This window comes from Schistocerca piceifrons, chromosome 11, assembly GCF_021461385.2.
Source record: "Schistocerca piceifrons isolate TAMUIC-IGC-003096 chromosome 11, iqSchPice1.1, whole genome shotgun sequence".
Classification (NCBI taxonomy): domain Eukaryota; kingdom Metazoa; phylum Arthropoda; class Insecta; order Orthoptera; family Acrididae; genus Schistocerca; species Schistocerca piceifrons.
In genome coordinates, this window is record NC_060148.1 from 95,094,123 (window position 1) to 95,118,602 (window position 24,480).

Genomic DNA, 24,480 nt, shown 5'->3' on the forward strand with positions numbered 1-24,480 from the left:
GCAGCATTTGAGACCTCTTATCTTTCCTTTCCTTTTCTTTGTTCCTCCCTTTCTCTTTCTTTCCTCCCTGTCTGTGTCTGAAGGCCTACCCACGCGTAGCCGGTGACGGGGTAATGCGTAATTCCCCGCCCCGGGTAGACAGGTAGGACACGTACGTACCCCCTGGTAACGGCCAGGCCCAGGGAGGGGTGATTACCCAAGCTCGTACCTTCCGAACATGCCGATTGTTCCCTCCGTCGTTTCTCGTGAGGTGTGACCTGACCTAAGGCGGGAGTGCCCTCAGAGAGGGCACCCACAAGGAAGGAGCGCGCCATCGGACACGCCAATAATCATGGGGGATACTTTCGCAATGGTTTCCTCTACATCTACAATTTCTGCTCACAAGCGAAAGTTAGATGAGTCTCAGACACGGGCAATTCTTCCATCAGTGCCACAGTTCCTTGTTGTTTCTCGGTCGGACAAAGGTCAAGACTTCTCCATAGTCAACCATTTCGTTATTCAGAAAGGTGTCGATGCAATTGCAGATCCTGTAAAGTCTTGTTCCCGATTACGGAATGGCACCTTGTTGTTAGAAACAGTCAGTGCCCTCCAGGCACAAAAATTGCTGCAAACTCCACTGCTACACACATTCCCTGTTCAGGTGGAAGCGCACCACACTTTAAATTCATCACGCGGGGTGGTTTATACATGCTCACTCGATGGATTGTCTGACGAGGAAATTCAAAACTACCTGTCCGACCGGGGCGTAACCACTGTACATCTTGTCATGAAAAGGGTTGACAAGGACTTAGTACCAACCCATACCATCTTCTTGACATTTGACATAGTTCATCTTCCATTGAACATTAAAGCGGGCTGTGAGATAATTTCAGTTCACCCTTACATCCCCGACCCTGCGCGTTGCTATCGGTGTCAGTGCTTTAATCATACCACCCAGTCGTTCCAATCCGGCCAAATGTGTTACGTGTGGCAAGGATGCCCGTGAGGGTGCTTGTCCACCTCCATCCCCTCGCTGCATCAACTGTATGGGTGACCATGCTGCTTCCTCTAGAGATTGCCGCATTTTCAAAGATGAACGGCTTATTCAGGAAATCAGAGTGAAGGAAAAGGTGTCTACATTTGCTGCACGCAAGTTATTCACAAGTCGAAAGCCCACTGTGCCTCCAGCAGGTAAATATAGCACTGTCCTTGCATCTCCTCAGCCTACTAAGGAGGCAGCCAAGCAGACTTGTGATCTCACCTTTAGTGCCACGGTCGTCAGATCGGCCAGTGCAAAGATCACCTGTTCAACCTCCCCACTATCGCCAGCTCACCCGTCATTGATTCCAGCTAATTCACGAGCCCCAAAATCAGACACCTGGACTTCCAAAAAAAGAGTCTACTTGCGAAGATTTTTTATGTACCCCGACTTCACAACCATCAATTCTTCCCTCATCTCAACGTCCGGTTTCCAAGAAGGCTCATAAGAAACCAAGTTCCTCTCCTTCTCCGCCACAGCGTGTCTCATCTACAGCGCCACCTGGCAGTAACCGCCCTCGGCTGTCTTCCGTGTCACCAAGGCGCACTGCTGGCGGCCGATCAATCGGGCAATCACTGGTGGCAGGAGCTGTCTCCGAACAACCTATGGATCAGGATCCTCTGCCTTTGGCTGACTGCCGTTCCACGATGTTGGCCACCGGCTCTCAGCAGTTGTTGAGTTGAGAGCAACCGTGGTAAGATTCTTCCTTGTTCTGTCCATCCTATGTCCATTATCCATTGGAGTACCTGCAGCATTAGAGCCAATCGAAATGAATTGTCAATCCTACTCGCCAGTCATCTTCTGTCTTCAGGAAACAAACCTGCATCCCCACGACCGCTTTGTTTTTCCTCATTTCCAGTCAGTCCGGTTTGATCTCCCCTCTGTTGATGGCACTCCAGCACACGGTGACTTATGATTCTTCTCCATGATACTCTTCATTATCACCCAATCCCCTTAAACAGTTCCTTCCAAGCTGTTTCTGTCCATCTTTCCGTTTCTGGATACACTTTCTCTCTTTGTTCCATATACATTCCAACATCCACACTGATGGCAAGAGCTGATCTCCTTCATCTCCTTGGTCAGCTCCTGCTCCCTATTTGCTGGATGGGGACTTCAATGCTCACCACCTGCTTTGGGGATCTACATCTACATCTACATCCATACTCCGCAAGCCACATGACGGTGTGTGGCGCAGGGTACCCTGGGTATGTCTATTGGTTCTCCCTTCTATTCCAGTCTCGTATTGTTCGTGGAAAGGAGGATTGTCGGTATGCCTCTGTGTGGGCTCTAATCTCTCTGATTTTATCCTCACGGTCTCTTGGCGAGATGTACGTAGGAGGGAGCAATATACTGCTCGACTCCTCGGTGAAGGCATGTTCTCGAAACTTGAACTTTATATGATCATTCCATTTTAAATCACTCCTAATGCGTACTCCCAGATAATTTATGGAATTATCTGCTTCCAGTTGCTGACCTGCTATTTTGTAGCTAAATGATAAGGGATCTATCTTTCTATGTATTCACAGCACATTACACTTGTCTACATTGAGACTGAATTGCCATTCCCTGCACCATGCGTCAATTCGCTGCAGATCCTCCTGCATTTCAGTACAATTTTCCATTGTTACAACCTCTCGATACACCACAGCATCATCTGCAAAAAGCCTCAGTGAACTTCCGATGTCATCCACAAGGTCATTTATGTATATTGTGAATAGCAATGGTCCTACGACACTCCCCTGCGGCGCACCTGAAATAACTCTTACTTCGGAATACTTCTCTCCATTGAGAATGACATGCTGCGTTCTATTATCTAGGAACCCTTCAATCCAATCACACAATTGGTCTGATAGTTCATATGCTCTAACTTTGTTCATTAAACGACTGTGGGGAACTGTATCGAACGCCTTGTGGAAGTCAAGAAACGCGGCATCTATCTGTGAACCCGTGTCTATGGCCCTCTGAATCTCGTGGACGAATAGCGCGAGCTGGGTTTCACACGACCGTCTTTTTCGAAACCCATGCTGATTCCTACAGAGTAGATTTCTAGTCTCCAGAAAAGTCATTATACTCTAACATAATACATGTTCCAAAATTCTACAACTGATCGACGTTGGAGATAGAGGTCTATAGTTCTGCACATCTGTTCGACATCCCTTCTTGACAACGGGGATGACCTGTGCCATTTTCCAATCCTTTGGAACGCTACGCTCTTCTAGAGACCTACGGTACACCGCTGCAAGAAGGGGGGGGCGAGTTCCTTCGCATACTCTGTGTAAAATCGAACTGGTATCCCGGATCTCCGCGTCCTTGTCTGCGAGGCTCTCTGTTGATTGACCTCTTCCACCAAGTGGATCTTGTTTGCCTCAACGCTGGGGAACCTACATTTTCGTCTGCCTCCATGACAAATTTCTGTCATTTGGACCTTACGGTCGGTGTTGCTCTGCTAGCTCGGCACTTTGAATGGTTTGCTCTTGCCGATACACACTCGAGTGACCAGTTTCCATGTGTCCTTCAATTGCAGCCACAACTGCCATTTATGCACCCAAGATGCTGGAAGTTTGCCCAAGCTGATTGGACGTTATTTCCGTCTCTAGCAACATTCGATGACCGTCACTTTCCTAGTGTCGACGAAGTTATTCTTATAGACGCAGAATGTTCAATACCTCGCACCTCCGATTTGCCCCAGTGCCCCACAGTTCCTTGGTGAAATGAGGCATGCCGTGAGGCAATACGCAAGTAGAGACATGCTCTTCGCGTTTTCTGCCACCATCCTACTTTGGCCAACTGTATCCGCTATAAGCAATTATGTGCATGATGCTGTTGTCATCCGAGATAGCAAGAAGGCAACCTGGGACTTCTTTACTAATTCTTTTAAAACCTTCACTGCATCCTTAGAAGTTTGGAGTCGAATTTGACGGTTATCTGGTGCGCCTAGTTTCTCCACGATCTCTGGGCTCACTGTCGCGCATTTTACCTTTGTGGACCCAGTCACAATTTCTATCTCATTGGGTCAACACTTTGCTGCGATTTTAAGCTCTTCAAATTACCCACCAGCCTTTCTCCCGAAGAAACGTGCAGCGGAAGTGCGACCACTTGCTTTCTCCTCTCAAAATAGCAAAAGCTATTATACTGTTTTCTCCATGTGCGAACTCCAACACGCAGTCTCTTCTTCTCACTCTTCCGCCCCAGGACCAGATGGTGTCCATGTCCAAATGTTGCTGCATTTATCGTACCATAGTCTGTGTTACCTCCTTCGCCTTTATAATCGAATTTGGACCAACAGTACTTTTCCCAGAAGATGGCAGGAAGCTATCGTCGTTCCTGTTCCGAAACCTGGAAAGGCCATGACCCCATTTCTCTCACAAGTAGCGTATGTAAGGTTTGGGAGCATATGGTGAATTGCCGTTTAGCCTGGGGCCACGAGTCCCAAGGCCTTTTAACACTTGCGCATTGCGGTTTCTGAAAGCATCGTTCTGCAGTTGACCATCTTGTTGCTCTCATTTTTTGGTCTGGAGAGAGCATACAATACCTGTTGGAGGACTGGCATCCTCTGCACACTCTTCTCTTAGGGCTTTTGAGGTCGCCTACCCCTTTTTATTAGTGAATTTGTGACAGCACGTACATTTAAAGTGCGGGTGGACTCTTTCTCCCGTATTTTCTCCCAAGAAAACGGGGTCCCCCAGGGCTCCGTGCTGAGTGTTGTACTGTTTGCCATCGCCATAAATCCAATTATAGATTGTCTCCTTCCCAATGTCTCAGGCTCCCTCTTTGTGGACGATTTTGCGGTCTTCTACAGCTCTCCACGGACCAGCCTTCTTGAACGACATCTTCAAGGATGTCTCGATCGCCTCGTCTCTTGGAGCATTGAAACCGGCTTCCGCTCTTCTCGTAGTAAGACCGTTTGTGTCAGTTTTTGGCGTTGTACGGAGTTTCCTCTGCCTTCCCTACATCTAGGCCCTGTCGGCCTTCCGTTCGCGGACGTCGCTTAATTCTTGGGACTTACGTTTGACAGAAAACTGTGCTGGTCCTCCCACGTATCGTATCTTTCGGCTCGCTGTCTGCGATCCGTCAACACCCTCTGTGTTCTGAATGGTACCTCCTGGGGAGCAGACCAAGTGGTCCTTCTCCGCCTCTATCGCACCTTAGTGTACTCGACATTGGACTATGGAAACATAGTTTACTCCTCTGCTTGGCCGTCTGTTCTTTGGCGTCTCGACTCAGTCCACCATCGTGAATTGCGTTTAGTGTCTGGAGCTTTTTACACCAGCCCTGTGGAAAGCCTTTATGCTGAGACTGCTGAACCTCTACTGTACAATCGGCGAGCTGTCCTTCAGAATTGTTAAGCTAGCCATCTGTGTTCCATGCCTGCTAATCCGGCCCATGACATTTTTTTTGACGCCTCCTTGGATTTAGTGTATGCAGGCTGCCCTTCCTCTCTACTACCCTTGGGAGTCTGCTTCTGTCAACTGCTACGTCCTCTTTCCTTCCACTTTCCTAAAACTTTCTTGACAACCGGGGGTACAGCACCGCCTTGGCTCCGCCCCCGGATCTGCATACTCCGTGACCTTTGTCAACTTCCCAAGGGTGGTACCCCTTCTCTTGTTTATCGTCGGGCATTTGCTGCTCTGTGCGCACAAATGAAGGGTGCCACATTTATTTACACTGACGGCTCAAAAACATCATTTGGTGTTGGGAGTGCCTATATTGTTGGCAATACCCCTAATAGATTTCGGCTTCCCGACCAGTGTTCGGTTTTTACTGCGGAGCTTGATGCTGTTCTCCAGGCTGTCCAATACATCCATTGCCATCAGCGGATACAGTATATTATATGCTTAGATTCGCTCAGCTCTCTCCTCAGTCTCGAAGCTCTTTACCCTATCCACCCTCTGCTTCACCAGATTGAGGACTGCCTCCACTTGCTCGGCACCTCTGTGGCATTCCTCTGGGTCCCAGGACACGTTGGTATCCGTGGAAACGAGGCGGCCGATATAGTGGCCAAGGCTGCAGTCTCTCTTCTTCAGCCTGCTGTTTGCATGGTTCCCTTCACCGATCTACAGTGTGTTTTATGTCGACGTGTTGCTCCTTTATGGCACGCACATTGGTCTACACTTCCCAATAATAAATTGCGGGACTTGATAGCTCTTCCCTGTGCTTGGACCTCTTCCTCCTGAACTCGTCATTGGGAGGAGGTAATTTTAACTAGACTCCAGATAGGGTACTGTCTTCTTAGCCATAGACATCTTTTAAGTGGCAATCCTCCGCCGCTTTGTCCCCACTGCTCTCAACTGTGGACGGCGAGACACCTTTTACTTCAGTGCCCCTATTTTACTCCACTACGCGCCCGTTTACAGCTGTCGCCTGATAAATCTTCCATTTTAGCAGAAGACACGCGATCAGCTGATTGTGTTCTCGAGTTTATCAGTGTCAGTGAGATGACATCGGTCGTTTAAAGTTGTTTTTGGGGACCCCCCCCCCCCATTTCTGTAGTGGTTTTCTATGCTTTCTTTCTGTTTTTTAGTTTCCCCACTTTTTGAGTTTAGCTCCCATTGCCGCTGATTTCCAATTTTTTTTTTTTTTAACCCTACCCTAAGCCATAGAATGGGTGCTAATGGCCGTAGCAGTTTTGTGCCCTAAAGCCATAACAAATAAAATAAAATAAAAATTAAAGAAAAATCATACCAGATACCTAACTACAGGTACACAGCATTTTGACCAGTGTATAAGTTGTGGCTTACCAATACTTTGGCCTCATAGATCCACTGATGTTAACCTATTGGTGGTGGTTTTCTTGTGTATCGGGGAGGAGGAATATTTAAAAGCTTTGGTGTATTCCAGCCCTGGTGATGGTATTGACCAATTCCAGAAATGCAGCATGAATGGTTGTCAGAGCATTCAGAACACACCTGGGATATTTGGATGTGTGCAAGCATCATTGAGAAGACATGCTGAAGCCTGCCTTCACATGATCGGTGGCATGGGGAACACTTGTTGTAATGTGTTAGTCCTTAAGTGCATATCTGCAGCTTGGATCCTCAGGGACTCTGGTATAAGGTGCTCATGTACTCAGAAGGAGAGCTCCCCAGTGGTGTGATGTACTTTTTGAAACTATCTATATGGTCATATAGGTTAAGATCCCATGTACCACACATTGCAGCCATTCACCCTGGTGCACCCTCGCTCACCAGTAATTGATTTAAAAAAATTCTGAATTTTGTGTGACACTCGGTAGTGTTAAATAAGTTGAATTGAATAGTCTCGTTACATAGTGTAATGGATAGGCTAACAGCTACACATGCAGGAGATTGTGGGTTCAGACCTAGTCTGATGTACTAAGATTATTATTATTATTATTATTATTATTATTATTATTTAATCTTAATCGAAATGACATTGATCATAATTTTTACTCAATTAATTGATTTAATTGTAATTTTTAATTCTGTTCATTTGTCACATAATTTTAATCATATCAACTTCTTTATTTGCTGTCATTTTCCTTTCCTGTGTCTCTACGTGAAATCTTTGTTCATGTGTTTTTAATTAATTTTGGTTCAATTTCTTTTGTTTTATGACCCTGTTTTTTTCATCTACATTATTGTATTTATTATATCTAATTCTCATTATATTTGAATTTCGTTTTATTTGTAAACCTGTCTTTCGATAAAATTGTCGTCTGCAATTATTGTCCATAGTGCAATAGATATTTAGGTTGTGTTTTAAATGTTTCTGTGATATTTACCGTACAAAAAACAAAACTACATTTTTCACTCCATTGCAGAAATGTACAGAGTTAATTTCATCTTTTGTTTTTTAAATGACAGATAGAAATTTTCGTATAATTGAATATTATAATAGATAAATATAATTAAATTCATATTCACAAATGAAAGTGTTCATTTGGTTTTTAAAATTGTCATAAAGGAATAGAAACAAAAAATACATTGAATAAAAATATTGATCAAAATTATTTTGATGAAGATTTAAAAAGAAAATAAAAATTTAGTATGCCTGATGAGATTCAAACTCACAACCGCCTGAATGTGAAGCTGTTTCCTATCCATTACACCATGCAACCAAACTGTATAATGCAACTTATTCATACTATTGAGTGTCACACAAAATTATATATATATCTAAAAACAAAGATGATGTGACTTACTAAATGAAAGTGCTGGCAGGTCGACAGACACACAAACGAACACAAACATACACACAAAATTCAAGCTTTCGCAACAGACTGTTGCCTCATCAGGAAAGAGGGAAGGAGAGGGAAATATGAAAGGATGTGGGTTTTAAAGGAGAGGGTAAGGAGTCATTCCAATCCCGGGAGCGGAAAGACTTACCTTAGGGGGAAAAAAGGACAGGTATACACACACACACACACACACACACACACACACACACACACACACACACACACATATCCATCTGCACATATACAGACACAAGCAGACATATTTAAAGACATATGTGTGTCTGTCGACGTGCCAGCACTTTCATTTGGTAAGTCACATCATCTTTGTATATATATATATATATATATATACAATGAGAGAGAGAGAGAGAGAGAGAGAGAGAGAGAGAGAGAGAGAGAGAGAGAGAGAGATGATGAGACTTACCAAACAAAAGCGTTGGCAGGTCGATAGACACACAAACATACACACAAAATTCAAACTTTCGCAACAAACAGCGCACGCACACACACACACACACACACACACACACACACACACACAAGCAGACCAATATAATACTCGATATTGATAGGGATAGGTCTGCTTGTGTCTGTGTATGTGCGGATGGATATGTGTGTGTGTACGCGCGAGTGTATACCTGTCCTTTTTTCCCCCTAAGGTAAGTCTTTCCACTCCCGGGATTGGAATGACTCCTTACCCTCTCCCTTAAAACCCACATCCTTTCGTCTTTCCCTCTCCTTCCCTCTTTCCTGACGAAGCAACCATTGGTTGTGAAAGCTAGAATTTTGTGTGTTTGTTTGTGTTTCTATCGACCTGCCAGCGCTTTCGTATGGTAAGTCACATCATCTTTGTTTTTAGATATATTGTTCCCGCGTGGAATGTTTCCCTCTATTATATATCAAGGGGAACCCACCAGGACAAATGGCTGCAGTGTGCGATATGTGGGATCTTATCTGCATCATCATATAGATTGTTTCAAAATGTCGATCACACCACTAGGAACCTTGTCAGGTGTGATAGTCATATCAGGGAAACCATTGCTTTCCAATTCTATATTAGGATTATTCACTTGTTTCAGTGTCTTCTTATTGCCCCTCTCAGTTGTATTTGTAATAGTCAAATGTCCTGTATTTTTGATGAAATACAGTTTTTCTGAAACACTGTTTATTAATGAAGGATGCAACTTCCATTGTCACATAAATAAAAAATACATCATGATTAGTACTGTGTGCCACGATTGCACTCAAATGGTTAATGGAGGGTAAAGCTACATTTCCAACATTGCCAGCCCGCGGCCCACACAGAGGTGATGCATTTGGCCTCTTCATTTGCTGTGCTTCCTGGAAGACCCTGCTGGCATCCGTGGTAAACTTAATGTTACAGGGTATGTTACACTCTTATCCTGTACGATACTCATGCTACATGAGAGTACTGTACACTTACATGCTGTTCCTCTATTTTTCTTTATATTTTACTAGCGAACCTAGCAACGCTTCGCCATTGGTAAATAATATACAAATTGGATGTACATTCTAAACTCCTGACCCTCTCTTTGTCCGTCTCCTGACCCTCTCTTTGTCCGTCTCCTGACCCTCTCTTTGTCCGTCTCCTGACCCTCTCTTTGTCCGTCTCCTGACCCTCTCTTTGTCCGTCTCCTGACCCTCTCGTTGTCCGTCTCCTGACCCTCTCGTTGTCCGTCTCCTGACCCTCTCGTTGTCCGTCTCCTGACCCTCTCGTTGTCCGTCTCCTGACCCTCTCGTTGTCCGTCTCCTGACCCTCTCGTTGTCCGTCTCCTGACCCTCTCGTTGTCCGTCTCCTGACCCTCTCGTTGTCCGTCTCCTGACCCTCTCGTTGTCCGTCTCCTGACCCTCTCGTTGTCCGTCTCCTGACCCTCTCGTTGTCCGTCTCCTGACCCTCTCGTTGTCCGTCTCCTGACCCTCTCGTTGTCCGTCTCCTCCTCTTCCTCCTCCCTCTCTGTGTGCATCACCTGCTCCTCTCTCCGTTTCCCTCGACCTCCCCCCACCCCCTCACGTTTCCCTCGACTACCCCCCCTCTCACGATTCCCTCGACACCCCCCCCCTCTCACGATTCCCTCGACATCCCCCCCCTCTCACGATTCCCTCGACTGCCCCCCCCCCCCCCCCTCTTCTTCAACAGCTTCCTCGTGTCCTCGGGGCCTCCCATCAGCATGATGAAGAAGGTATCAGGATTCATCAGACCATGTAACACTCTGCCAATGTCCAGTGCCAGTGATCATTGCACATTGCAGTCATAGTTACCGATGTCATGGTATTAACATTGTCACATGCATGGGTGATGCTGCTGTCGCCTGGATGGGTTTATATCAATAGTAGGTCACTGGTGTCAATATTTCTGACTGATCAGTGTAATACGACAATGATGTTTCTTCTACATTTGGTTGGGTATATATGATGTAAATGTATTTTTGATCCATTGATGTACACAGTTTTTCTCCTGTGAAGGTGATTGTACTGGCAATACTCGATATTGATAGGGAATATGTGTACAATTGTACTGCTGATGGCAGAGATATGTTTTGTTCAAAAATATTTGACTCCTACCGACATACGGGGAAATGACCAACAGGAAACAGCTTACCAAATACATTTGTGTGTAGTTTCTGCCTTCTTTTTAAAAATAAATAACTGCATGTGCTTCTATGGACAAAGGTTTACATTGTGTCATAAGATGTCGTTATGCAGGTGCCGGCTGATAGACAACCTGAAGAAGACAGCCGGAGTAGGAGGGGGCAGCCAGCCGACAGCGGTGGAAACCGCAGCGTGGGCAGCCCACGGAGCCGCGCCCACCAGCCCTACCGAGGTGAGACTCTGGGATACGACCGATCGTTGAGGGACTTAAGTGTAGGAGCTAATGTTTGAACAAAGCTCTTTTCGACAGAATTTGACCTGAGTACCTTGCTGCGGCCAGTGAAATTATTGTTATCAATAGTTCAATGTTTGGCACAGCCCTTGTAGCAAACTTTGCTTCACATTCAGTTACAGTCCTTAGACTTACAGTTTACTCCAGACCACAAAAAGAAGACCCAAGTCTTCATGCAACTCGAGGTTACTAACGCTTTCACTGCTCTCTCTCTCTCTCTCTCTCCTCTCTCTCTCTCTCTCTCTCTCTGTGTGTGTGTGTGTGTGTGTGTGTGTGTGTGTGTGTGTGTGGGCACGCATGCGCAAGGGGTGGGGGGTGGATACACATCCTGTGGTGCTGTTTCCCAGGTGCCATGGATGTGTATACTTGCACCGCTTGTGTTTTCCTACAATGATATGGACATCTGTGCACGTTCTGAGCTGCCGACTTCTCACTGCTGTGGACATATTACTTTCATACTTTGGAGAGTAAAAAAGTTTCAAGTTTTATCATACAGCATAATTATGTGCCTCATTTCACCCTGTCAATTGCAAAAAAAACCTTGATTAGATATCTAGAATCATTTATAAGATACGACGACTCAATTGACAATGTTCAGAGACGTAGGCACACATGCTTGTATGAGCATCTGTCAAGCAGAAAACCCATTAATTCGAGAATCAAATGGGCATATACCATATACCAACATAAATGCCCAATAGCATCATGTAAGGTATGTAAACTAATGCATACATCCTCTCTCTTTGACAATTAAGTTATAAATAGGTCTTTGACATAATGTTAACAAGCAGCACACAGTGCATCAGGTCGTTAATACATATCTCAACTGTGAACTATGAACAAATGATGTATAATATTTTACAACAATTATTCATTCACAATTCTAAATATTATGTACCAAAAATTTTGCTAAATGTTAATATGTAACAACAATTTTACATAGAAGATAAAAAATAACCCACTGAAGATAGCACAAAAAGTGTTGAAACATGTGCAGTGTTACGTGGCTTTATGCTTAGTTACAGACTTACTGTTTCATCAGTTGATTCGTTTTCAGCACATAACGCCACTGTTTATGTCCTCCTTCGTTGCTGAGCGGTGTATCACTTTTCGTTCTGACGCCGCAACTCTTCCTTTCCTATATCTTTACTACTTTTTATATCTCTAAATGATGAACTATTGGTTTTGCCGTTTAACACCTTTTTAATAACTGTGGAAGTTTTACAGGCATCGGGTCCCACCTGATGTGTCACCCACCTACACGTCTGACGTGAACCTTTAAAGACTCGATCGATCTGTTTACAAAGAGAAAGCAGAATATCTCTTCCTTTGACGTTGTCCGACGACGACCTAGGAAGCTCGACGCCATCGCGGCCCAGACTCTACCGTGGCTCGCGGTAGTTTGCAGCATTCGTTTTATTCCTCGCCCACTTGCCGCTACGTCGAACTTTCGTGGTGATCGTTGGGCAACGTCATCCACATTATCTGCAACATAAATAAACTTTCTTCCCACAGTATTTCTGAAAACCGAAAAACAAACTTAAAGAACATAATAATAATAACTGTTCTTACAATTATTCGTATAAGTCTTGGTCGATTTAATGAGGGGTGGGACAGGACTAAGCCTTGCGACACCACACATGTCTGGGTGAAACGAAACAGAAAAAGGTGTCTTGCATAAGGCTGAATTCCTCGTGTTATTTTCATAGCAAGCATGGACTTAAGAAGAAGAACTGCTACACCGCAAGATGATTAATGTAGGGATACATTGTGTGCAAATACGTATATGTGGCGCTGCAAAGCAGCACTACACGGTAATGTTGAGTATTACAGCTGACGAACGAAAATTTCCGCAGTGTGTGGTTTTTAATTGTAAAACCGTCCTCGAGGGAGAAAGCTTCCCAGCTGGTTTTATTGTAAGAGCTTGTGACATTACGCTGCAGTGATTTGTAATGACATTAAGTTGAACCGCCAAGATGTGTACATGTCATTTTGAAATTGACAATTTATGATCCGATGGGAAAAGATGGAGGCTGCACCATGACTTTTCCGGCCGAAATTTCGGAACCGGCCTGCACTCGCGCAAATGCGATAACTCGAGTATTGTTTGACTATTTTTCTACATGAGCCTGTTTCATAGACTATATATGTCATTAAATTATATTCTCTGAATATACCGTATTTACTCGAATCTAAGCCGCACTTTTTTTCCAGTTTTTGTAATTAAAAAAAACCACCGGCGGCTTAGAATCGAGTGCAAAGTAAATGGAAGTTCTGAAAAATGTTGGTAGTTGTCGCCGCAACTAACTTCTGCCGTCAAATATATGTCGTGCTACAAAGGTATGCTTTCCAGGCACAAAGATAAATATTGGCGCCAAAACCTCTGTGTCAGTAAATAAATTAAAAGGTAGTAGAATGTAAACATTATGCCATGTATTCTTTTGTGTTTGCTGCTATTTCATTTAAATTCTGACTGCCTAATAAACTACAAAACTAGAACAGCAAACGCGGAAGAATATACGTATCATGTCATGTTTACATTCATATTATTCTTATGCTGAATAGTGATACAGTCAGAAACTAAGCACGGCAACTGACTAGATTGTTAAATCTAAGATGACCCTAATTTCTGTGCAGAATGTAATGTAGTAAAGAGTCGTCTGCAAAGATTTTCAAATGGAGAAAAATTTTCACTAAACTCTCGTTCAGAACATCTATCATACGCAGTCTATTATTTGGTTCTTGTTGATCATTATAAAAGAAAGCAGCAGTTTAAGTAACAACAAGTAGCAGACTCTCGCCATTGTTTTGCTTATTAGACAATTCCTCTCTTTTTTTTTTTTTTTTTTAATTGTAAGCGGCGGTAGCGCGCACAAAAGCAAGCCATGCCGCGAGCGGCGACAGGTCGTAAACACGCATTATCAGAATGTAACAAACAATGCATGATACAGTACAATAATGCATTTTCAGCTTAGAGTGACATAAATACCTATAACAAAGGGAACGGCACTTATCAGATCAAAGCAAAATAAGCAATCAATTCAAACCAGACAGAGCACATGAAAAAGGAAGGGTACGCGTATAAATACGGACAGAGTGCCCGATGCATAGCAATGGCGACCTGGTAAAGCTTAACTGCTAAGCTTACGACTCGAACCAAACTACTGTAGCTGTATCTTCATCCATTTGACCCCAATTGTGTTTCACATTACAATGGACCAACTGTTTTTCGATTTGGACGGGCGATCTAAAACTTTTCTCTCACCTTGAATTTAGAGTCTCAAATTTCAGGAGTGGCTTAGATTCGGGAAATTTTTTTTTTCCTTGATTTCGAGTCTCATTTTTCGGGTGCGGCTTAGATTCGAGTGCGGCTTAGATTCGAATAAATATGGTAAGGTCCATAGTTAGAGGTCTTTGGTCACGATTCCACAGTAGCTGGCCCAAAGCCAGGATATTACGATATGAGACAGCGTGTCTGTAAATGCTACCTCAGCCACTCACTGTCACTCTCCAAATCCCAGTGGTCTTTGAAATATCATCCAAACTAACTACCAGCAGTAGCTATTCCAGAATAAAATCATCGTACATATAATTACTCAAAATAACTCTGTGATAGTTTCAAGCCCCACCTGATTATACTTTGCTCTGGTGTCATATTTGGTGGCATTTGCAGCATGATTGTGTGTGCAAAAACATGCCCTCACATGGCCTTACAGTGGTGTGTATGTGAGAGAGCACATGGTAGCCCAATGTACGTAGTAACAAGGAGCAGTGTTCAGCAATGCTAAAGCCAATAGCATCATTTTGCCACGTCTATCTGGCTGCGTGGTGTTTCAGTTTTTGATGATAAATTTCAGCAGTGAGGATTACATCTTGGAGATGTATATCACACCAGCCCTGTTCAACAAGATGCATAACTTTCATCTTCTGTGGATGCATGCAGGGCTATGTACAAAGAGTTGCTTTGTTTCCACTCAATGGCTATCCCAAATTGCGGTTCAACAGTGGGAAGCAGGAAGGTGCTTAAAACATCAATGTAGGCCTGTGCAATGATGGTGCCATGCAAAACAACAAGGGATGCAAGCCCCTCTGCATGAAAAACGCCACCACACCATAGCACCACCGCCTCCTAATTTTACTTTTGGCAGATGATGTTCACTGGGCATTCACCATACCCACACCCTGCCATCGGATCGCCACATTGTGTACCATGATTCATCACTCCACACAACGTTTTTCCACTGTTCAATCGTCCAATGTTTACACTCCTTACACCAAGTGAGGTGTCGTTTGGCATTTACCGGCGTGATGTGTGGCTTACGAGCAGCCGGCCGACCATGAAATCCAAGTTTTCTCACCTCCCACCTAACTGTCATAGTACTTGCTGTGGACCCTGATGCAGTTTGGAATTCCGATGTCATTGTCTGGATAGGTGACTGCCTATTACACATTACGACACTCTTCAACTGTCGGAGGTCTGTCAGTCAACAGATGAGGTCGGCCTGCACGCTTTTGTGCTGTACGTGTCCCTTCACGTTTCCACTTCACTATTACATCAGAAACAGTGGACCTAAGGATGTTTAAGAGTGTGAAAATCTTGCATACAGACGTATGACACAAATGACACCCAATCACCTGACGAAGTTTGAAGTCTGTGAGTTTCGGGGGGTGCCCCATCGTGCTCTCTCACGATGTCTAATGACTACTGAGGTTGCTGATATTGAGTACCTTGGCAGTGTGGCAGCACAATGCACCTAATATGAAAAATATATGTTTAGGGTGTCCGGATACTTTTGATCACGTAGTGTACTTTTGTTACCGTGTCACATGCCCGCAATGCCACCAGGCAGCGTCCAGTGTTCAATTGAAGCAGCGGACCTGGATTTATATGAAATGTTTGAGACTGATGGATTCTGGGATTGAATAAAAAATTTAAAATCTTTGAATTTTTGCAGTTTTCAGGTAAATCTTAATATTCAACAGTGGCTTAAAAAATGTCAGAATAAAGAGGTATTCTCCTCATAAACAGATGTTCAACTCCCTATCTGCGTCTCAGGCTATCTGCAGAACACACTGTGAAATGATGTTCTTGCCTAGGTGCTAAGCAGATCTCCTTCATTCGTAATGTTACACTTGTGTGTACCGAGGTCAGAGTCCATTTCGCTGATCTCCGCAGGTGAGGATGGGGCCTCGGACTCGGGGCACCGCGAGCGACTCTCGGTCCAGCTGATGCGCAGCACGCTGGAGTGCCTGGTGTGTTGCGAGCGACTGCGGCCGCGGGACCCCGTCTGGAGCTGCGCAGCCTGCCACCACGTGCTGCACCTGGGCTGCACGCGCCGCTGGGCCCGCTCCAGCCGCACCGGTCTGTGAAATATGGTCGATGTTTCATTTTGTGTGTTACGTGCTGTGGCTGTTCAAAAAGTATCGGACTTTTATTTATAAAATCGGTCTTTATTTAGATAAAGTTGTTTGACGCTGTAGTCTGATTTGCGAACAGCGGCGGTTCGCGCAAGTTGAGGCACGGACGGGGTCGGATCCTTGAAACTTCAGAGTGGCAGTCACAGTACGTGCAGTCACGAGCTCTGCACTTGGAGAAAGCATGGATCCTGCAAACCATGTCTCTCAGCTGCCTGTGGGAGGGGGGGGGAGGTGGGGGGGGCAGCCAGTATCTGTCAGTTCTCACAATCACAACTGTCGTTGTAAACCATAGTGTCACTTCACTGACCTGTTACTGGGCCTCATAAGGCTCGTCCACACACAACGATCTGTCTGCGCACATCACATCTGCGCAGACAGATCGTTGCGTGTGGACAGAAGATTTGCACCAACCAGAGGTATGTGCAAACATGGAAGTTGGAGGTTTGAGCGAAACCTCTCAAATCTGTGGGTTCAAACCACATCTGCGCAGACAAGTTGGAGCGTGTGGACAGGAGATCGCCGCAAATCTGGCGCGACACAGCTGTTTGCTCAGTCTAGTGTTTGTATTTGTGTGCACAGGGCGTTAAAATGGCTGATACTCATCAGTGTTCTAGAGAGTTTGTAAGTGAATTCATTGAAATGTACAGAAACCACCCATGTTTGTGGAAGATTAAAAGTAAAGAATATAGTGACCGAGACAAAAAGACACCAGCATACAATGCTCTAATTGAAAAATTGCGGGCAGTTGATGCCTCGGCAAGCAGAGAAACGGTAATAAAAAAATAATTTACATTTGCTTTAATTTTGTCTTAAATATGTTTCCTTTTAACAATTTTCTATTATTTGGCAATCTGTTATAAAAGGTCTTCCAGCAGAAAATGGACTATGATCTGTTGTTCATTTATTACTAAATGTTATGTGGTAGTCCTCTCTTTTTTCTTATAGGATAATTGTGGATTTCACTATTGATTACACTACGCTCCATATTTTCTTTTACAAACAGTATAGTTCTGATAACATACAATGAATACACTGTTAGTATGTTACACTTAAATATTTTCTATGCGACTGATGCTTACTAATATTAGCTATTATCCTAATTGCTCTTTTCTGGGCTGTAAAACCCTTATCCATGTATACTGTTGGTGCACCACCCCAGATCTCAATACTATATATTACAGGTGGGAGTATATAATTCCAAAATAGATTTGTCTTAGAATGAGTTGTGCTATTATGCTAGAAAGGCGTTTTAGCAGGTAGGTGTTACAGGAGATCTTTTTACACATGTAGCTGATGTGCTCCTTCCATATAAAAAGTTCGTCTACAATAATACCCAGGAATTTATGTTTATCAGTTGTTTCAACTGATAGCTCTGGTTCTGTATCCACTTGTCTTGATTTGTAATTTAGCAGAAACCCCATCAGAATTGTCTTGTCCTTGTTTAATGTCAATTTGTTTTTGGTGAGATATTCTGTGATTAGGTTAATGTTCTCTGCATTATTTTGCACTGCTAACTATTTTGTAGAGTTCGAACTTATAAAGGAGGTATCATCAGCATAATTTACTAGGTCTGAATTTTGTGAGTTATTATATCACTGACGTACACAATAAACAAAATGGCCCGATAATACTTCCCTGAGGGACTCCACAGTTAAGAATTTTATAAGATTATTTTACTGTTTGTGTGTCTCCCAGTTGTGTAATGCAGTTCTACACATTGTCTCCTGTCGGCAAGGTAGGATATTAACAAATCTGATGCTGCTCCTCTGACGCCATTAGTTTATAATTTATGTACAAGAACAGAATGATTTACAGAGCCAAAAGCCTTGGATAGCTCCAAAAAGGTGCCAATAACTTTGTTTCGATCATCAAGTTTATTCAGTGCCACTTGCAGAAATGATGATACAGGTGTTATTGTAGACTGGCCATTCCTGAAACCATGCTGGCAGTTTTTTAATAGATTGTACTTACAAAAAAATGATAAAAATTGATCAAGAAGTAGCCTTTCCAACAGCTTACTAAGTATTTATCTCGGTGAAATAGAAAAATGATAAAAGTTGATCAAGAAGTAGCCTTTCCAACAGCTTACTAAGTAGTGAAATAGCCCTATAATTTTGTATATTGTTAGTTATTCCTCTTTTATGCACCAGTGTTATTTCAGTGACTTCTAAAAAGTCTGGAAATGACCCTGACTGAAAGGGCTGTTTAATAATGCTGTAGTGGCTTTATTAATTCACTACTGCATTCTTTCACATATTTGGCCGAGATATCATCCCAGCCGCTGGATGTATTTGCTTTTAAGTTGGAAATGGTTTCCAGGATTTCCAATTCTGTAACACACCTCAGGAAGATTGAATTACTGACATTACTGGGATTTACCACCTGTGTTGGGTTGATCACATCCTCCCTACTCATCTTACTAAACTGGTCTATGAATCTCTCACATACCTCCTTTGGGTCACTCAGCAATTTTTGTCACTTACTATTGTTATTGCACGCTGCATTGTCGCTCCCTCCTCTTTCCTTATTTACTATACTTCACTCTGTTTTGGTAATATTACTAGATTGCCTCATCTGTTCAGCATACGTCTGTGCTTCCCTGTAGGTTTTTGTACAGGCTTTGTATTTAGATTGGAAGTACTGCAGTTTGGAGTCTCTAAATAAAATATATAAATCCTCCTCTAATTTTATCATGTGGGGGGGGGGGGGGGAAGTTTGAAATTACTGGAACTGTCAGTTTCCTTTAGTATTTTGACCACTGAGCACACTTGATTAAGACAATAGGTTAATGTTATATAAAATTTGTCCCGCTTTTCATTAATATCTTTTATTTTGTATACGCCTGCCTGATGCCAATTTGTGTGTGCCAGTGTTTCTTTTAATGTACGATAGTCAAGCTTTCTTTTATAGGTAAATAGGTCCCCATCAGATACTGTTTCTTTGTCTGTATGAAGCTCTGGGACTAATGCACTGAAATGAGAGATTCAGCAGTTCTAAATACAAGGTCTTCCTTTCTTAAGTTTGTAATAACATGATCAATACATGTCTGAGAGTCACATGTAATTCTTGTTGGTGTTAAACTCACGTGGGTGTAATTATAGGACTGTGAAATATCAATATATCTAAGATAATTTATACTATTAGTTCAGGAGTCTCTGCACCCTATTATTATAGTCTGTTTTTTATGGGGTGAGAGTTTGTCAACAAGTTCCTCTAGATGACAGAAAAATTCTTCCTTGTTACTGTTAGGGGATCTTTACAGGCTAGCTATTATTAAACTGCTATTTCTAAGCTTTATTCTTATTGTAGCTATTTCTAAAACCATCTCACATGCAAGTTTATCTACCCAATCAATTATATGAATGTTATTTTTGACATAAATACCAACACACTCACCTTTTTGTTATTTCCTGTAACAGACACTGAATGTTTCATAATTACTTAAATTAGTGCTACACATTTCTTTGGTTTTGCACCCTAGTTCATTCACAAGATAAGTATGAGGACTACTAACACTTAAAAATTCGTCAATTTCTTCTATTTTGTTGGTAAGATGTTGACGTTGTGTGATATTATTTTGAGTTTGTCATTTATGATGTTGTTGTCAAGTCAGGGTGTATACGATCCTGGACAACCGGGAGATCCGGGAAAAACCCAGGAATTTTTTCATTCGGGAGAAAACTGGGAAAAACCCGGGAACTTTTTTAGAATTCCGGGAATTTTTCATTGTTTTAGTATTCAGCTAAATTTTTGTGATTTTGACAGGTAAGAACCAATACTCTAACGAAGGATATTAGTGTATCCCGCTATTGCAGAATAATACTGCAGCAACAAAACATGAACGAGAGAGAAAAAAAAAAAACGAAAATAAAACTTAAGTTGCAAAGTAAATGCACCGTATAGAACAACAAAACACAGTGCTCATACAAGTGTCTGCCAACAGCAAAGTGTATCAAAGGCTTTAGGCTGGGGTCTGAGCACTAAGGGACTTAACTGCTGAGGTCATCAGTCCCCTAGAACTTATAAGTGCTGAAACCTAACTAACCTAAGAACATCACACACATCTATGCCCGAGGCAGGATTCGAACCTGCGACCGTAGCGGTCGCGCGGTTCCAGACTGTAGCACATAGAACCGCACGGCCGGCCAAAGGCTTTAGGAAGACTATGCAATGCTTCCTAACAACAAATTGCCTCCGATGACCGTGACGTGACAACTGTTTAAATTAGATTCGTTTGAGCAGTGGCGGGCACGCTCTAGCGTATGCGCAGTTGAGTCGCGTATGAATAGTACCTTATTTCACTTCTGGTTACAGAAGTATGGCTGGGCGCCACTACTTAATATTGCCCCGGTTCGAAAATATAGTAAATCTGGCACTGTTGCCCAGAACAGTCTGAGTTGTTGTGGGTAGATGGATTGTTTCCACGTGACCTGTGTTTACGTTCAGTGATTTTGTTGTTTCCTCTTAGTTAAATGATAAGAAACGGATTTTTGCGGCCGGGAGTTATCAAATGAATTAAAATAAGTTTGCATAATTACTGAAGGCTAAAATATGTTATTAGTTTTAGATTTTATTTCCACCTTCCTGTTGGTCAAGCATTAATCGCCTTGCAGAACAGTGAAGTTATCTTTGTCGGTTTGCTAAAGAGATTTGGCTTTCATTTGTCTTTTCTGTTTTATTTGAAACGAAGTGTTTAATTTCACACTATTGGCTAGTTTCAGCTGTTCGCTGCATTTCAGGTGCACGTATGGCATTATGCCGCAATAAAGAACCAAACATGAGATAATACGGTACTGGTACTCCAAGAAAATTTACATACTAATCTGGACCTATGAATGTGCATTTTAAGCCGAATTATGCATTTTAGCATGGTTCACGAAATTCCAATGCTCTTGAAGTATCCTCTGATGTCTTGTTTCTTTTATGACATAATGTAGGATCTTTTAATGTTTTACACGTACGAACATATGGGCTTGCTGCGTCATCGTAGCTGCATAAGTGCGGTGACGCCTATTATCGGCGCTCTCTTCCAATTGCTGAAACTAACCTATTTCTAACAGGTCGCAGGAAAATATTGCGAATGGTGGTTTGAAAAGCGTTACATTCAAACCAAATTTCCTTTTACGCAAGGTGAACTATATGCGAGAATGTACGATGAATTACTTTACTCACAAAATGTTTGACTCTCATTTAAAAATCAGCTCTTTGAGGACGACCATTTAGAAGAATTTCGAGCCCAGAAGATCAAACATTTACGTCGTTATTAAAAATTTTGCTGGCACATTTATGTGATGTATCTTAAAGTGTAACACGCACAAGAAAGATCAACATTATATGTAGAAGCTTAGCTTCTCTTCCAGCTTATTAACCTTAGAGACCAATATTATATGTGAATGCTATGTATATTAATTTAAACCATTAACTTTACTTATTTGTGTGTTGGACGCGTTACTTAAGAGTGATCTTGCTATTGGCTGGCTACCTCACGTGTCCTATTGCTGTCATCAGCTTGCGAGATCACGTGACAATGAGCTATGACTGGCTTACAAAAGCGCCTCGCAATCTCGATTTCAATGCTTCGGAAAGTGACGTGCGGTGTTTGGTGGAATTCAAATTTATACCTTCGTAATACGGAAATATACAGCGTACATGTTGCTGCACGTAAAAGGTCTTTCAAAGCGTCGGTATATAAAAACATAAACACTCAAAGAGTTGATGAGTTTTACAGTGCCGAGGACGGGTATACTGTCACTTAACACGGAAAAAGTGTATTTTCGCCCAGGAGACGGTGTATTTTTAACCGGGAAATCCGGGATTTTTTTTCCTTGTCCATGTATACACCATGCAAGTACTTCGCCTTCATGTATACATGGTGAAGGCTGTTTTACTCTAAAAAAGTTTCTGTAGGGGTTCTTTCACTTGTGAACAAACTGTTTTTTGTATACAAGGCTTTTCAGTTTGATGCTTTCTTTTATTATTTGATTTAATTTTTCATACAAATAACATTTACCTGCATAATTTAAATGAAATCCATAGTTAGTGTGTTGCCCTCTGTCCAATTTGTTTTTGGTGAGATAGTTTGAATATAGTGCCTTAATTCTAATATTTGTTTTTCCTGATTTCCTTGTTTACACACGAGTCGTTGATCAAATCAAAGTTTTCTTTGAAAAATTCATTTAAAATCCAAATTTCGCAGACATATTTCGGCATGTGAAGAAAACACTGTTGAAAACAACCTTTTTCTTTGCAAATTAGATTTGAAAACGGTTGTGTTTGCTCCATAAGCCCTCCAATCTGGCTTGATTCAGTGGAAAATTTCACTTTTTAAGTTTCCTTAGATACTGATTGACTGCCTCAGATAAACATATTCATTAATATTTAAAACTATTGGTGTTCAGTATTATTTGCAGTTATGTGGCCAGGCAACTTGTCTGACGTAATAGACTGAAGCACTGAGAACCATAAGGGACCAGAGCACAGACACAAAGTTTTCAGAAAAAATTGTTTGTGAAAATCAAATTTTAGGCAACCTACCAGAAGTCTAAACTGTTCCTCAACCTAGTTTCAACATCCTGTATTTTCTATGAAAAAATAATTTACCCACTGTATCTTATGAAATATTAATTAATGTTTATAATTATGTTTATTATTAATGTTAATTCAGAAAGTTTCGTTTATATCATGTCATAACAATAGTGTCTTAGGACAGAATAAAATTTTCACTCTGCAGCGGAGTGTGCACTGATATGAAACTTCCTGGCAGATTAAAACTGTGTGCTGGACCGAGACTCACTCTGGACCTTTGCTTTTCGCAGGCTAGTGCTCTACTGTCCGAGCTACCCAAGCACAATTCAGGACCCACCCTCACAGCTTCAGTTCCGCCAGTACCTCATCTCCTACTTTCCAAAACTTCACAGAAGCTCTCTTGCAAACCTTGCAGCACTAGCAACCCTGGAAGAAAGGATATTGCGGAGACGTGGGTTAGCCACAGCCTAGGGGATGGTTCCAGAATGAGATTTTCACTCTGCAGCGGAGTGTGCACTGATATGAAACTTCTGTGAAGTTAGAAAGGTAGGAGACGAGGTACTGGAGGAAAGGAAGCTGTCGGGGTGGGTCGTGAGTCGTTCTTGGGTAGCTCAGATGGTAGAGCACTTGCCCGCAAAAGGCAAAGGTTCAGAGTTCGAGTCACGGCCCGGTACACACTTTCAATCTGCCAGGATGTTTTGTGTCTTAGGACAGTTGTAAAGATTGCAATTAATGTGAAACTGGAATCAGAACATAAACTAAATGCACCACATACACAATAATGACCAATTCCAACACTGCTATTACTACTACGTACATGATGTGAACACTAAATTATGTTGCCAACCCTAGATAACAATTGAGCAGCAGAGAGCAAAAAGCTATGTTTTGTTCTTTGTGCCCATACGGAAATCAATATCCGAAAAATTGATGAGGCAGCTTTCCAGGAATGTTCATATAAATAATATGGGCCAACAGGTACAGATAAAACTGGTCGACCATAAGATTAGCAGATGTCAGGAGCGCACGTACCTGCTACAGTCTCAAAATAAATGACTTTGTGCTTTAGGGTCTTATTATTCTCAGCACTTCAGCTATACAGACAAACCTTCCTCATGATTCAGTTGATCTATTGAAAACCACATCAAACTCCCTACATTAAGTGGTCCGTGATATTAGTCACAACATACAAACAGAAACTCTGGTAAGGGCTTTAATTTATAATATGTATACTGTATTTACTCGAATCTAAGCCGCCCTCGAATGTAAGCCGCACCTGAAATTTGACTCGAAATGCAAGGGGAGAGAAAAGTTTTATGCCGCACCTCCAAATCGAAACAAAGTTGGTCTATTGTAGTATGAGGCACAATTCAGGTTGAATGAATGATGATACAGCTACAGTAGTTTGGTTCAAGTTGT

At 42.5% G+C, this 24,480-nt stretch overlaps 1 protein-coding gene across 1 annotated transcript in view; it reads left to right on the top strand.

Moving 5' to 3' along the window:
- The window catches only part of LOC124719745 (protein shuttle craft), a 258,849-nt gene that overhangs the window by 57,337 nt on the left and 177,032 nt on the right, over nt 1-24,480 (top strand). The window contains exons 6-7 of the mRNA XM_047244946.1: nt 10,941-11,058; nt 16,295-16,480. Coding sequence (XP_047100902.1) covers nt 10,941-11,058; nt 16,295-16,480 — 304 coding nt within the window. The remainder of the gene's footprint in view (nt 1-10,940; nt 11,059-16,294; nt 16,481-24,480) is intronic.